This window comes from Panthera leo, chromosome B4 (assembly GCF_018350215.1).
Source record: "Panthera leo isolate Ple1 chromosome B4, P.leo_Ple1_pat1.1, whole genome shotgun sequence".
In the NCBI taxonomy this organism is placed as follows: Eukaryota; Metazoa; Chordata; class Mammalia; order Carnivora; family Felidae; genus Panthera; species Panthera leo.
Window position 1 is genome coordinate 18,400,439 of NC_056685.1, and position 13,281 is coordinate 18,413,719.

The window sequence follows — 13,281 nt, forward strand, 5'->3', positions numbered from 1 at the left end:
CTTTATGGCCCTAAGGTAGTATAAAGGTATATTTCATTAAATATATGAATCCAATGTGAGAAACAGAATAATGGGAAGATTCTTTTCTCTTACTGTATTAATCTATCTGAAAATTTTAAAGGATTTTGGCGTTATAGTGTTGTAACACTGATGTTTTATTTGATGAAGTTCATATATAGAAAAAGAGGTTAGGAAAGTATAGGAAATTGCACAGAGTTTGGCAGGGATGCTTTAAGTTTTCTCAAGAAATACCCCAACATAGCTAAGTATTCAAGGATAAAAATTTACCCAGAGAAATGAAATTGTCTTAAGCAAGAGCCGCCATGATGGAAAATGCCGGGTCACCACTCCAACTATGCCATGACCCTGGGCCGTTTTAGTGAACAGTAACAGAAAGGAACACAAGGATGAAGAAAGGCATGACACCTTTCCTTGACAAGCTCATGGTTGTTTGTAGAGAAATGGCATTTAATCAATAATGACAACGAGAAGAACACGGCAATAGGTTTGGGTAAAGCTCTATGAGAGCACTTTAAAATAACTCTCCCTGAGAAACTTATATATTGGTAGTGATGAAAGACTTCACCAAGTCAGCATATTTGGATTTGACCTTCAGAAAGCAGAGATTTAGGTTTTGTCTCCCTCCCTATAGAAGTAAAAGGACAAATTTAAAAAAACTTGCTGCTTCTGTGCTGTATAGCACAGAAAAAAGTACTGGTAATATTATAATGTATTTCTTTCTCATTTTTTCCTTTTGTGTATTTGTATATATATATTTTTTCTTTTTTTACCTAGTTCAAATCATACTACATATAGTTTTTTATACTTGTTCATAAATCCCTTCTTGCATTTCAGAATATTTCCAGAGTATTAAATCCTAGAAAACTTTTGCTACAGATTATAAATTTGCCAATATGAAATTTTGATTAAAATTAGAATCTCCCAATAATAGAGTACAATACTTCAGAAAAATTCTCTATGGAATACTGACAAGTACAATTTACAATAAATCTTTGTGAATGTAGTATATTAAAGAATTGTGTTGAATTTCTCTTTTTATTATTTTTATTATTTATTTTTTCTTATTTATTTCTTTAGAGAGTGAGAGAGAGTGTGAATGAGGGAGAGAGAAGAGAGAGAGATTCTTAAGCAGGGTCTACGCTTAGCATGGAGCCATACACAGGGCCTAATTCTAGGACGCTGGGATCGTGACCTGAGCCAAAATCAAGAGTTAGATGAGCAACCCAGGCGCCCAGAATTTCTGTTTTTATGATGTTAAGTACTTGAGCATTTATTAGTGTTTACATTTCCTTTGCTGTGAGTTATCTATTTATGACATTTTTATTTTTTTGAGGACTAATCTTTTAAAAAATTATTAGGTTAGATTTATTTGTATATATTCAGATAAACCATACATGATTGCCATTTTATAGATCAAAACATTGAACAGATGTGCACATAGTATTAACCTCGATATGTGCTATTGATGTTTTGTTCTGCTGGCCTTTTAAATTTATATAAAACTGAAAGAAGTCTTCTTTTTCTGTCTGACATTAAGTGGCTGTCTATCGTGTTTGTGTTTTGTGTAATAACTGAGTCTCAAAGTTGAATATATTAAATCTGTATTTTGTTTACCCCATATTTTCAACCCTCGCACAAAACAGGGAGCCCCAAAATATAGATTTTGTGGTTGTATGTTTCACTTTTTATCTAGGAATGGTATTCAACACTTAACAACTAATATGTGGTTAGTCCTAATGGGAACAAACCACACCTTAGGGCTGAACCCAGATCTGGTGTTTATTCCTTACTTGTTGGATTAAATTGAAAGCATTTCTCATTATTTTGGGGGCAAGTTGTTAGTTTGTCCTGGTTAAACTTTATAATCATTCAAATTTCAGAAAAATACTGCTGGGTTTGAGTCTAAGAATATGGAATGCCTTACACTAACTAAAGTCATCTTTTTTTTTAATTTTTATTTATTTTTGAGTGAGACACACACACACACACACACACACACACACACACACACACACACACACACACAGAGTGCAAGCAGGGGAGGAGCAGAGAGAGAGGGAGACACAGAATCCGAAGCAGGCTCCAGGCTCTGAGCTGTCAGTACAGAGCCCAACGCGGGCCCGAACTCAAAAACTGTGAGATCATGACCTGAGCCGAAGTCAGACACTTAACCGACTGAGCCACCCACACGCCCTAAAGTCATCTTTTAATAAAAATGCAAGCCCACAGTAACTTTATATTTATAACCTTTGGGCTACAACTTTAAAAAAAAATAAACAATAAAGATAATTTTGTTATCTTTATAACAATTGCGTTATTGACCACTTACCCAAGTCCACACAAACCTCTAGAGAGCATTTAACCTATAGAAATTTGGGACCATGTTGAAAATGGTGTGATTTGATATAAATCAGATGAAACTTAAAAGACCGTATGATAGAAATGCATACATTGCCTGTCATCTGTCATCATTGGCTAAGTCAGCCTGTGTTCTGGGCTCAACATTGGGCCGTTATGGATTCTGACCCCACAAACTGAATATGGTCGGATGACTGTATGCAGTGAGATTAAGTGTATCAGACATCTGGCAGCCATAATTTAATCGAAGACCCTCAGTGATTTGGGCCCTAGGCATTTGGATGTAATGTTTGACACTGGGCACCATTATCCCAATCGATTCCATCTGGCCTGGTCTGGCTCAAAAGACTCAATTTTTTTTTTTTTTTTTTTTTTAAGAGAAGCTATTGGCCATGACTAGTCCTTGTTTACAGAATTTCCCATCTCCCTTGGCTGATAGAGTTACACTTTTCATGCATTGAGGCTTAGCTTTTTAGTGCAGAGCCCTGATTTTAAAACCAGCCATTCTGGGGGCGCCTGGGTGGCGCAGTCGGTTAAGCGTCCGACTTCAGCCAGGTCACGATCTCGCGGTCCGTGAGTTCGAGCCCCGCGTCAGGCTCTGGGCTGATGGCTCGGAGCCTGGAGCCTGTTTCCGATTCTGTGTCTCCCTCTCTCTCTGCCCCTCCCCCGTTCATGCTCTGTCTCTCTCTGTCCCAAAAATAAATAAAAAATGTTGGAAAAAAAAAAAAAATTTAGAAAAAAAAAAAAAAAAAACAAAAAACCAGCCATTCTGAATATAGGCAGCAAGGGTAGTTTAGGACGGCTGATGATAAACGGAAGTGTTAAGGTATTTTTACCAAATAGTTTTACTTTTTTACTGTGCTATAGAGACTCTAAAGTCTCGTAATACATGAATTTTCACAACTTAAGTAGTAAATTGGAAAACAAATGCAGACTATTTAATATATGATGGCAAATAGACTAAAACATGTTAACAAGATACTTAGCCAGCCAGTAGATGATAGGGTTTTTTAAATTATTATTATTTATTTTATTTTATTAATTTTTTTTTCAGATGACCAGATCTTTATAGCTGGGAAGGACCAGAAAGGCTATAAAACTTCCCCCTTTCATTTCACAGATAGTAGGAGGTCACAGGTCACATACCTAAAATTTCCATGTGGTTTCTGGGTTCATGATGTTGTGTTTTCTACAGAAGATCTCAGGGACTTCATTAAAAGATAGATTCTCAGATTTAATTAAATGCTATTTACTCTGTTTATAGATTATTTATAAATGATTGTGGTTCTTGTGGAAATGAGTTTATTTTCTAAATCTGATAGATTTATCTGAAACATCAGTGGAAGACCCAAGTTCTTTGATAATCATCTTTTTTATTACAAAATAGGAGGTTAGCAACCCGGTAAAACACGTGTGAAGTCTACTTGAAGGAATTCAGTTTTTCTTTTCAATTTCTCCTAGGCAGTTAATAGAAAATCCTCAAATAACCAAAAAAAAAAAAAAAAAAATCAATGATTCATTTTCAAGTACGTCCCAACCTTTCAAGATATAATGAAAATATAATTAATATTAGTGTGCTGTTACTTCCTGCTCCTTTTTTTTCTTTAACATTGGTTCATTTCCTCCCTTTTGCAGTCAACCTGATGGGATGCCATATTCCTTTTTTGCTTTCAGGTGCTAAATTTTTTATGGATTTTTGCTTTTTTAAACAGCACATTTTGTCTCATTCATTTTGTTCCCCCTTTTAGATTGTTTCTTTGTGTCATGTCATCAGGGTTCGTGACAGATTGCTAAATTGAGCCCCCAAAAGATTAATCAGGGGCAGATTAGATCATTGTTAAGACCAAGTCTCGGGATTCAGTTCTGTTTACTTTCCTAGTCTATCACTTACCACCTCATATGCGTCAATTTTCTCTTATGTAACACAGTTTACAATAACGGTATGTGCCAAATACATTAATGTATGCAGACGTGTAGAACAGTACATAGTACTCAACTAATCCTAAATGAAAGTTAGTTATTATTATCAATATTACTCCTATTACTATTAATTCATTATTAGAAGCCATGCATAAACACCTCTTTTGTAACTGCTAACAAAGTTTTATTCTTTGTACTTATTTTTAACCCTTTAGTAAATATGTAGCCTTACCTTAAACTTGTCCTAAATATTACTGGTGATTGTTCATAAAACTGAGAATGGTTTCCATAGGATACCCTTTTTATGTATAAAATTAAAATTTTTGATTATTTTACTTAACAATAAAATTAGAAAACTATTAATGCCTCAAACTTCTAGAGTCATTCTCAACCTGTTTTCCTCTTTTAACTTAAAATTGTCCTTGTTTCATCTAATTCATAATTTTTCAGTCTCACTGGAAATGCCCAAATGACTGCATTTTTCAAAGACAGGTGTTGTATTTCTCACTGAGTTCATTAACCGTAAAGGACCAAGATGATAAACTGCAACCCTAGTGTTGCCGAACATCACCCAACTGACCAGTGAGCTATTTCTGAGTCCAACTCATATCACATAAATGAAGTTTGTCTGTTTGGATTTGTTTTCCCAGGGTTTTCTCCTTCTTCCACCCTTCGCTCTGGCTACTCAGAAAGGTGGTTAAAATCTTAAGTTAGCTAAGAGATTACGCATAAAATCTTTTAAGTCATTGTCTCAGATGAGTAGCAACTTGGTCAATCCTTCATTTACTTATTCATTCATTTGTTATTCAGAAGATTTTGGATAATTGTTATATGTCAGTGCCAGTGCTTATGATGACAGGACAAAAAAAATGTAAATATGATAGAGTCTCTGATCTGAAACATCTCAGTGTTGGGAGTCTCTTAGGCCACCCCAGCTTTGGCCATATGCTAGGAGAACTCATAAGTCCCAGCATATATTTGTATTTATGGCTGTGATTTATTACAGCAAAAAGATACAAACCGAAATCCACAAAGGGAAAAGGCACTTGGGGCAATGTCTGGGGAACCCGGGGCAACTTTCCAAGAGCCCTCCCCAGCAGGAACACATAGGACACAATTAATTTTTCAAGCAACAAGCCGTGATGACACCTGTAAAATATCATCAACCAAGAAGTTCATTAGAAACTCAGCGCCCAGTGTTTTTACTGGGAGCTGTTCAAATATCCACCTTCTGTCTAGCATGTACCAAGATTCCAGACTTCCAGAAGGAAGGCAGGTGTTCATCATAAACCATATTATTTGCCCAAACAGTTTAGCTACGGTGAGCCACTCTTATCTGTTAGAGAATAGCAGGAACCCTCCCTAAATCTAAGTTTCCGGACACCAGCCAACAGCCAGCCTTGCAAACAGCATTTTCTAAGGATAGCTGTCCCAGGCTTGCTGTGTTAACTCTTTTCTGAACAACTATACAATTATACATTCAAGTGGGATAGGCAAAAGTGTGTTTGAAGAGTCAGGTAAAAAGACTCTGCCTGGGGGAGTCAAGGGAAGCTTCATTTTTATCTATCTATCTATCTATCTATCTCTCTATCTATCTCTCTATCTATTTAGAGTGTGCACATGCACACATAAGCTGGGTAAGGGGAGAGAGAGAGAAGGATAGAGAGAATCCCAAGCAGTCTCCACACTCAGCACAGAGCCCGATGTAGGGCTCAGTCTCACAACAGTGAGATCATGATCTGAGCCGAGATCAAGAGTCAGATGCTTAACCAACTGACCCACACAGGTGCCCCAAGGGAAGCTTCATTTAACAAGAGAATATTTGAGGTGGATCTTCAAGGAATTGTGAGATTGCCCAAAGTCTGGGATGAAAAGGGGTTTTCTTCCATGCAAAGGTAACTATACTTCTTGCAAGTAAAGAGATTGTTGAAAAATTCTACATGGTCCTAGCCTAGGGCATGATGGGGGCGGAGTGCAAATAGAGGGGAGGGTGATTGGAACAAAAGCATGGAGTGTTTATAGTTTTGTGGGTGGTAATGAGTCATTAGCGGTTTTAAGCCAAAGAGGGAAGTGAGTAACTTTGAAAGGTACCTCTGGTAGCAGATAGAGAAGATTGGAGAAGAAAGAGTTTGAAGACAGTAAGACCAGATTGGAGGCAAGAGGTGATGAGTACATACCCTAAGGCATGTATGTTGGGACTAGAGCATGGAGCAGTGGTTCTCATCCAAGGGGGCTCAAATAATCATGTGGGAGGCTTAAAAAGACTCTGATGTCTAGGGGCTACTCAAATGCTTTAATGTCTCTCAACATATCTTGCAACATTGTGAATGCTTTCACTTCTCACTTTCACTTCTGTAGCTGTCTTATTCTGTAACGCTGTCAGTCAAAACCTCAAATCCACTATGTCACGGGTTCATTAGTGGACATAACCATGGATATAACCATTTATATAGAATTTCCTCTTTACTTCCACAATAAATGAGATGCAAAGCCATATAAAGGGGTCTACCTCAGCCAGATAATTTTATCTATTTTCACATGAATCTAGTCATCAAATCTGTTTGCAGTGAACAGTCTTCATGTTTCTGCAGAGGATTCACAGGGGTTCACTTGTAAAGTGTAGATCAAAATGCTTATCAAAAGGCACAGGCAGACCTCGATTACATAAGATGCATGTCAATTTATGTAGTTACTTCTTGGTCGTTTGACATGTATTGTGTATATGATCTGTATGCAAGACATACAACATACGGTTAAGGATGTTTTCAAAGTATAACTATTGGCTAAATGTAAGCTATTTTAATAAAATCATTCAGATGAGACCTAACTATAAACATATCCAGCTCAGCACAGTTTTCTTACCTTTTGTTTTTATTTTATTTTAAATTATTTCACAGTATATGATGGCACAAAAGGGACTTACATGGTTTGCAAAGAATGATAGGAGGATACACATGAGTTTCTTGTTTTTACTCTCGGATTAACTAGACATTATTGGCTTTCATAGTAACGTTAATTTGGAATGTAATGAAGTTGCTTCTTCAGTGATAGTTTATCTGCTATTTTAATTGAATAAAATATCTCAAGAATGTGTTGATTAATTTATGTATTGTCTATATATATATATACATATATACACACACATACACATACACAGAAATATGTCTGTAAGCTTTTTCTCATATCCAAAAGAGAGTCTTTAGATATATTTAATATTTCCATGAGCCATGTGATTAACAATCATAGCAATCATAGTTATGTTGGAGAAAATTATCTTTGAAAGTTTTCCATCAGTGGCTTAATTAACATACAGTGGGCAGAAAGCAAACAATCTGCTGAGCCAGACTACTCAAAGATCCCTCCTGTTGCTTTTGTTTTCACTACAGCTGGGAAGGGGAAAATTATATTACATATATCCCTGTATCTTGCTTCTGAATGATTCGTTTTGGTGATGATTTAAAGAATAATTTAAAATATTTTTATGAGTTTGAAAGCAAATGAAGTGCCCAGGAATAATTTACAATGTAGATGACCATGCTGTGGTTTTGCCAATTTTTCTCGGTCTTTATTTCTATAAAATATTCATTCTTGACTTGTTTTATCTTGTCTAAAAAATAATTCTGAAATGGGATCAAAATCTAAGCCAATTTCATACTCCAGTCTTGATGAACCATGTAGGACTGAATTAGGAGCATATAGGAATGTTTCCTCTTAGTATTCATAACATCACCAGAGAAAAAGAATTAGGTCTAAAATAACAACCGAAAGAAAATTCACAGTAGCCAAGCCCTAAAGCTCACAAATTTTCTTATTAAAAAAACCCCTCAGTGCCTTCCTTAGATCCTGTTTAGTCTTTGTAAATACGAGAGCTAGCAAGTAATTGAGTGATAGGTTTGCAAAGTTGAAGGTAGCAAATTCTAGGAGGAGCGAGCGTGTCCATAATGGAGGCAAACCACTCCGCAGCTGTAATAGCTGTTAACGTGACCATGAAGCAAGAGAATAAAAATGGTAAAACATCGCTAACATTTGGGGGGGGGGGGCGGAAACCCCACCACAACCCCACAGCTGTCTAGGGACTTACTTTGTGAGTACTAGAGTCAGCATAATGTTTGTCTTATACAGGAGGCCTCCCTGTCTGTTCAATTTACCTTCCCCAGTAACCCTTCTAAAGCATTACTTATGAAACTATGAAAACACTATGAAAAGAATTTGACATATTAATCAAACATGCCAAACTTCAACTTATGTAGTGTTAAAAGATAAACTGAGGCATATTAAAAATTTCAAGAGTTTACCTGAGCAAAGATCAATTCTAGTCTGGCAGCACTGAGCCAGAAATGGGAGCACTCTGAGGACAGGAGAGGGGAAAGACTTTTATGGGAAAAAAGGCAGACACAAAGCAAGAAAACTATTTGATTGGCTTAAGCATTTACCTGATTCAGAAAAGCCTAGTTGGCTGTGTGAGACTGGTTGTCCTTAGGTTTCAATTTCTTTTCCTGCAGGCCTTTATAGGCTTAGGTATGGGCTTGCTTGGGAAGGCTGTTAAGTCACAGAACTAATGATCTTTTTCTTTTAGTCAATTTAACAGTGGAGAATATGGGTTTTATCACCCCTAAGCTTTGAAGTTCCTTTCCATTTGTTCTCTAGGGTAAGAAGGTAGGGAAAAATGAGAGAGGGGCTCAAGGAAGTTGAGAAATAGACTTTCTATGCAGACAGCCCTCCAATGTTAGTTATTTTGTCTCTCACTGCCCTGTGCCAGGATCACAGGGGCTAGTGTGATGTTCCTGGCTTCCAGGCATCATGGGAAGTACCATTTTTTTGTCTTGTGTTATAAATCTCTGGAAAGGTAGTGATAACATTAATATCAAGCAATTAATATCAAACAGTAGCACCCATTTGAAAGAAACCAAGAGTTGTTTTGAAATTCTGTCTTGAAGATTTTAATAAAGATTAATTCTTTGAAGTTTTAGGTAGACTTCCCGATTTACATTTTAGAGGACGGAAAAACCTCTGCTTGGAGCTCTTCCCTTTGTGTGATTGTTTTAAAAGCCATTTTTATATCCAGGAGCATGTAATCCATTAACTGCATTGAATTTACCACATTTCTTATCTGGATTGACATTCTAACAAGAATCTTGTATAGATTTTCAGTTGTTCTGATTCAGATAGCCACCACCTTTAGTGCAAGACAAACACACATCTCTAAAATTAACCTAAGTGTTGGGCCAGCAGGTCTTAGCTGGTTGTTATAAAACTGTATTGCTTAGTTTTGTTGTATGCTGACTCATATATTTTTGGTAATGAGGCAGAATATATAAAATACAGCAAATAAAATTGCTTTATGTAGCTTTGCCTAGAACCATAGGTCTTAGAGCCTGACACATCGTCAGGAAAAGCTGTCTGCCTTTACAGGTAAGGTAGTTTCATTCCCATTTAAAATATAGGGCAACCAAAGCACGGAGTTTTGTAAATTATGCTGGACCCCATATCCAGCAAACCTAACAAAGAATTCCACCCCAGGTCTTTTGAATCCTTGTTCAGTATTTCTTCCATTACTTAATTCTGCCTGGTCCAATCATTTTTGTTCCAAAGAGACTGTTAACAGCTCATTTATCCATCAGTCAGTCAGTCATCAACATTTTTATTGAGCACAGTTCAATGGCCAGCGGGACAACAATGTTAAAAAAGAAACATTTTATATGGTGATGATGACAATACTCATTAGCCATAGTGATTGAACATTTACTGTGAGTTGGCGGGCGGGGGCGGGGGGGACCCATGATCAGCCCTTTGTGTACCTGAGATTTTTCAGCCTTACAACAGTTCTGTGAATTGTGCATGGTGCTACATTTTTCTAGCTCTTGGGTTCCTATATGTGGAGCTCTTGGCCACTTCTGTCTTCACCGTTCTTTTAAGCTCATATTGCATGGGCCCATGAAAAAGTCTAAATTACCAACACTATGGTGGTAATATGGTGGTATTTCTCTCTGGGCTGTATCTGCCAAAGCATCAAGCAGTGGGAGATCTTTTAAGTTCACGGTGAAACCAAAGAATATCCTTTCTGTCTAGAAGAATTATTAGCACCTTTCTGAGTTGAAAGGGAAATGTGTTAGACCATTTGTGTGTGATCAGTAGTGGTAGCCTTAACTTAGTTATTAGAGTTCTAAGTAGCTGATACAGTAGCGTAATAAGTCACATTAAATACATTTTGGTTTCACACTCAGATATCACCTCACGCCATTCAGAGTGGCTAAAATGAACAAATCAGGAGACTATACATGCTGGAGAGGATGTGGAGAAACAGGAACCCTCTTGCACTGTTGGTGGGAATGCAAATTGGTGCAGCCACTCTGGAAAACAGTGTGGAGGTTCCTCAAAAAATTAAAAATAGACCTACCCTATGACCCAGCAATAGCACTGCTAGGAATTTACCCAAGGGATACAGGAGTACTGATGCATAGGGGCACTTGTACCCCAATGTTTATAGCAGCACTCTCAACAATAGCCAAATTATGGAAAGAGCCTAAATGTCCATCAACTGATGAATGGATAAAGAAATTGTGGTTTATATACACAATGGAGTACTACATGGCAATGAGAAAGAACGAAATATGGCCCTTTGTAGCAACGTGGATGGAACTGGAGAGTGTTACGCTAAGTGAAATAAGCCATACAGAGAAAGACAGATACCATATGTGTTCACTCTTACGTGGATCCTGAGAAACTTAACAGAAACCCATGGGGGAGGGGAAGGGAAAATAAAAAAAAGGAGGTTAGAGTGGGAGAGAGCCAAAGCATAAGAGACTCTTGAAAACTGAGAACAAACTGAGGGTTGATGGGGGGTGGGAGGGAGGGGAGGGTGGGGGATGGGTATTGAGGAGGGCACCTTTTGGGATGAGCGCTGGGTGTTGTATGGAAACCAATTTGACAATAAATTTCAGATATTGGAAAAAAAATACATTTTGGTTTCTTGGAATGTTCTCATATTGAGGGCAACATCACAACTATAATTAAATCACTGCTCTCTTAGCCCTTTTTGAACCTGTATCCTGCCAGTTATAAAGGCTGTCAATTCATATCTTTGGGTAATAGTTGTGTAGAAGAAGCCTGTTCTTCTTGGTCAGAAACCGAATTTCCCATACTTGCGATATACCTTCCCCTGCTGACCCACTGAAATGAAAGACTAGGAGTAATGATTAAATCTTATTTTCCCTCCTGTAGTAGCAGGATGAGCTGGGTCAGCAAGGCCAGTCCCTGCAGATGGCTTTAAAATACCTTTGTGATTTGGTCTCTTTGCCTTCCCATCCATTTCTCTAAGTGCCTATCACTGTCATCCTTCACCACCCTGACAAGAGTCCAAGGTGAGATCAGCACAAATGAACAAGAGCCTTTGTGATGCCTCCTGTGGGTGTTGCTTATTAAGTGAGGTGGGCAATGAACCAAATCTGACTTGTGAGCAACAAAGCAGGTTAGCGCATTTACACAAAGATCATTCCATATATTATTTAACACATTCAAATACATTGTTGTCTCCTTGCTGCCCAGCAAAACTTGTGTGAAGGGAATATAAACTCACAAGTTAATAACGTCTGATTTTTATTTTCAAGTGTGCTAACAATCACTAGGTTTCATTCCTTTGTTTGGATTGTAGCTTATTTTCTCAGGACAACTAGAGAATGTTTATGAAGCGTGTGTGTGCAGAGGGCGGTGAGGGAAGAGAATAAAATGCATTGCTTTAGGGCTGCACATCTGTTTTAGGGACTCTGCTGGATCTGCACATTAACCATTGTCATGACTTATGGCGTGTTTTAAAATTGCATTCTACACAGAGATGTTCATACCAACTCAAAATATTACAATTAAACAGATTCCGCTGTTATGAGTTAGTTTCCTATTTTCATGACTAGCAGACTTATTCTTCTGCTCTGTTAGCGAGCATGTATATGAGGCATAGCAAGTGGCAACTCATCATTGTATTTCTTGTTCAAACAGATTGGCAATATCAAGTTGCTCAGGTCTTCCCACAAACAGAACAGGAAGTTGATGTGGACACGCATGCATTCAGCCACCGGTGGAAAAGGAGCTTGGATTCCCTCAAGGCAGTAGACTCGAACCGAGCGAGCATGGGCCAAGACTCCCCAGAGCCCAGAGGCTTCACAGACCTGCTACTGGATGATGGGCAGGACAACACCACCCAGATTGAGGTAGGTAACTAATCTGGGCAACTGAAATGGATTGGTGCGTGTATTTCCTGTAAGGCACCCAACTCCCATGTATGTATAGACTGGCCCTTCAGCTCAGTCCAGAGCCTCGGGACTTTTTGTAAGGATCAGTTTAACTCATCCATAAATAATCAGTTGATATTTACTAATTCAGGAATAAATAATTGTAACGACATTAAATAAGTAAATACATCATAGCTAAGCCATTTATTTAGTCACAGATGTATTCATTTACTCTAGAAACAGACAAATATTAGCTTGATGTGGTGATGACCGTGAGGAAGCACAAAGGAACACGATACAGCCCCTTCCTGCAAGGAAGTCACTGTGTAACCAGATCATCTCTAGGCTATGTGATACGTACGAGAAAAATACAGGCTATAGCATGGCAAGGAGGAGGGAGAGATCACCTGCTTAGGATTGGGGGATGCACCACTGTCAAAGAGGCTTAGCCTGGGAGAGGGCATTTAGGCAGGGGCTTGGCAAGTTGAGAGGAGCTCACCAGGTTGATACCCTGCCTGGAGTAAGAAAGGAGATTCCTGGCAGAGTGAATTGCCTTTTCAATGGCTAAGTCTTAGAACAGTAGGGCATGCTTGAAGAGTCTCATAGAGTGACCAGCTGTCCCATTCTACCGGGGACTAAGGGGTTTCCTGGAGTGTAGCACTTTCAGTGCTGAAAACAAGACAGTTCTGGGTGAGCTGGAATGGCCGGTCACTCGGTGACTGTAAGCAATTCTTTGTTATGGTTGGAGTTATGGAGT

At 38.2% G+C, this 13,281-nt stretch overlaps 1 protein-coding gene across 2 annotated transcripts in view; it reads left to right on the forward strand.

Annotated features, from left to right (window-relative positions):
- PLXDC2 (plexin domain containing 2) overlaps positions 1-13,281 on the forward strand; it is a 445,479-nt gene that overhangs the window by 158,622 nt on the left and 273,576 nt on the right. For both annotated transcript variants that reach the window (XM_042945054.1, XM_042945053.1), the window contains exon 2: positions 12,292-12,503. In XM_042945054.1, coding sequence (XP_042800988.1) covers positions 12,292-12,503 — 212 coding nt within the window. The remainder of the gene's footprint in view (positions 1-12,291; positions 12,504-13,281) is intronic.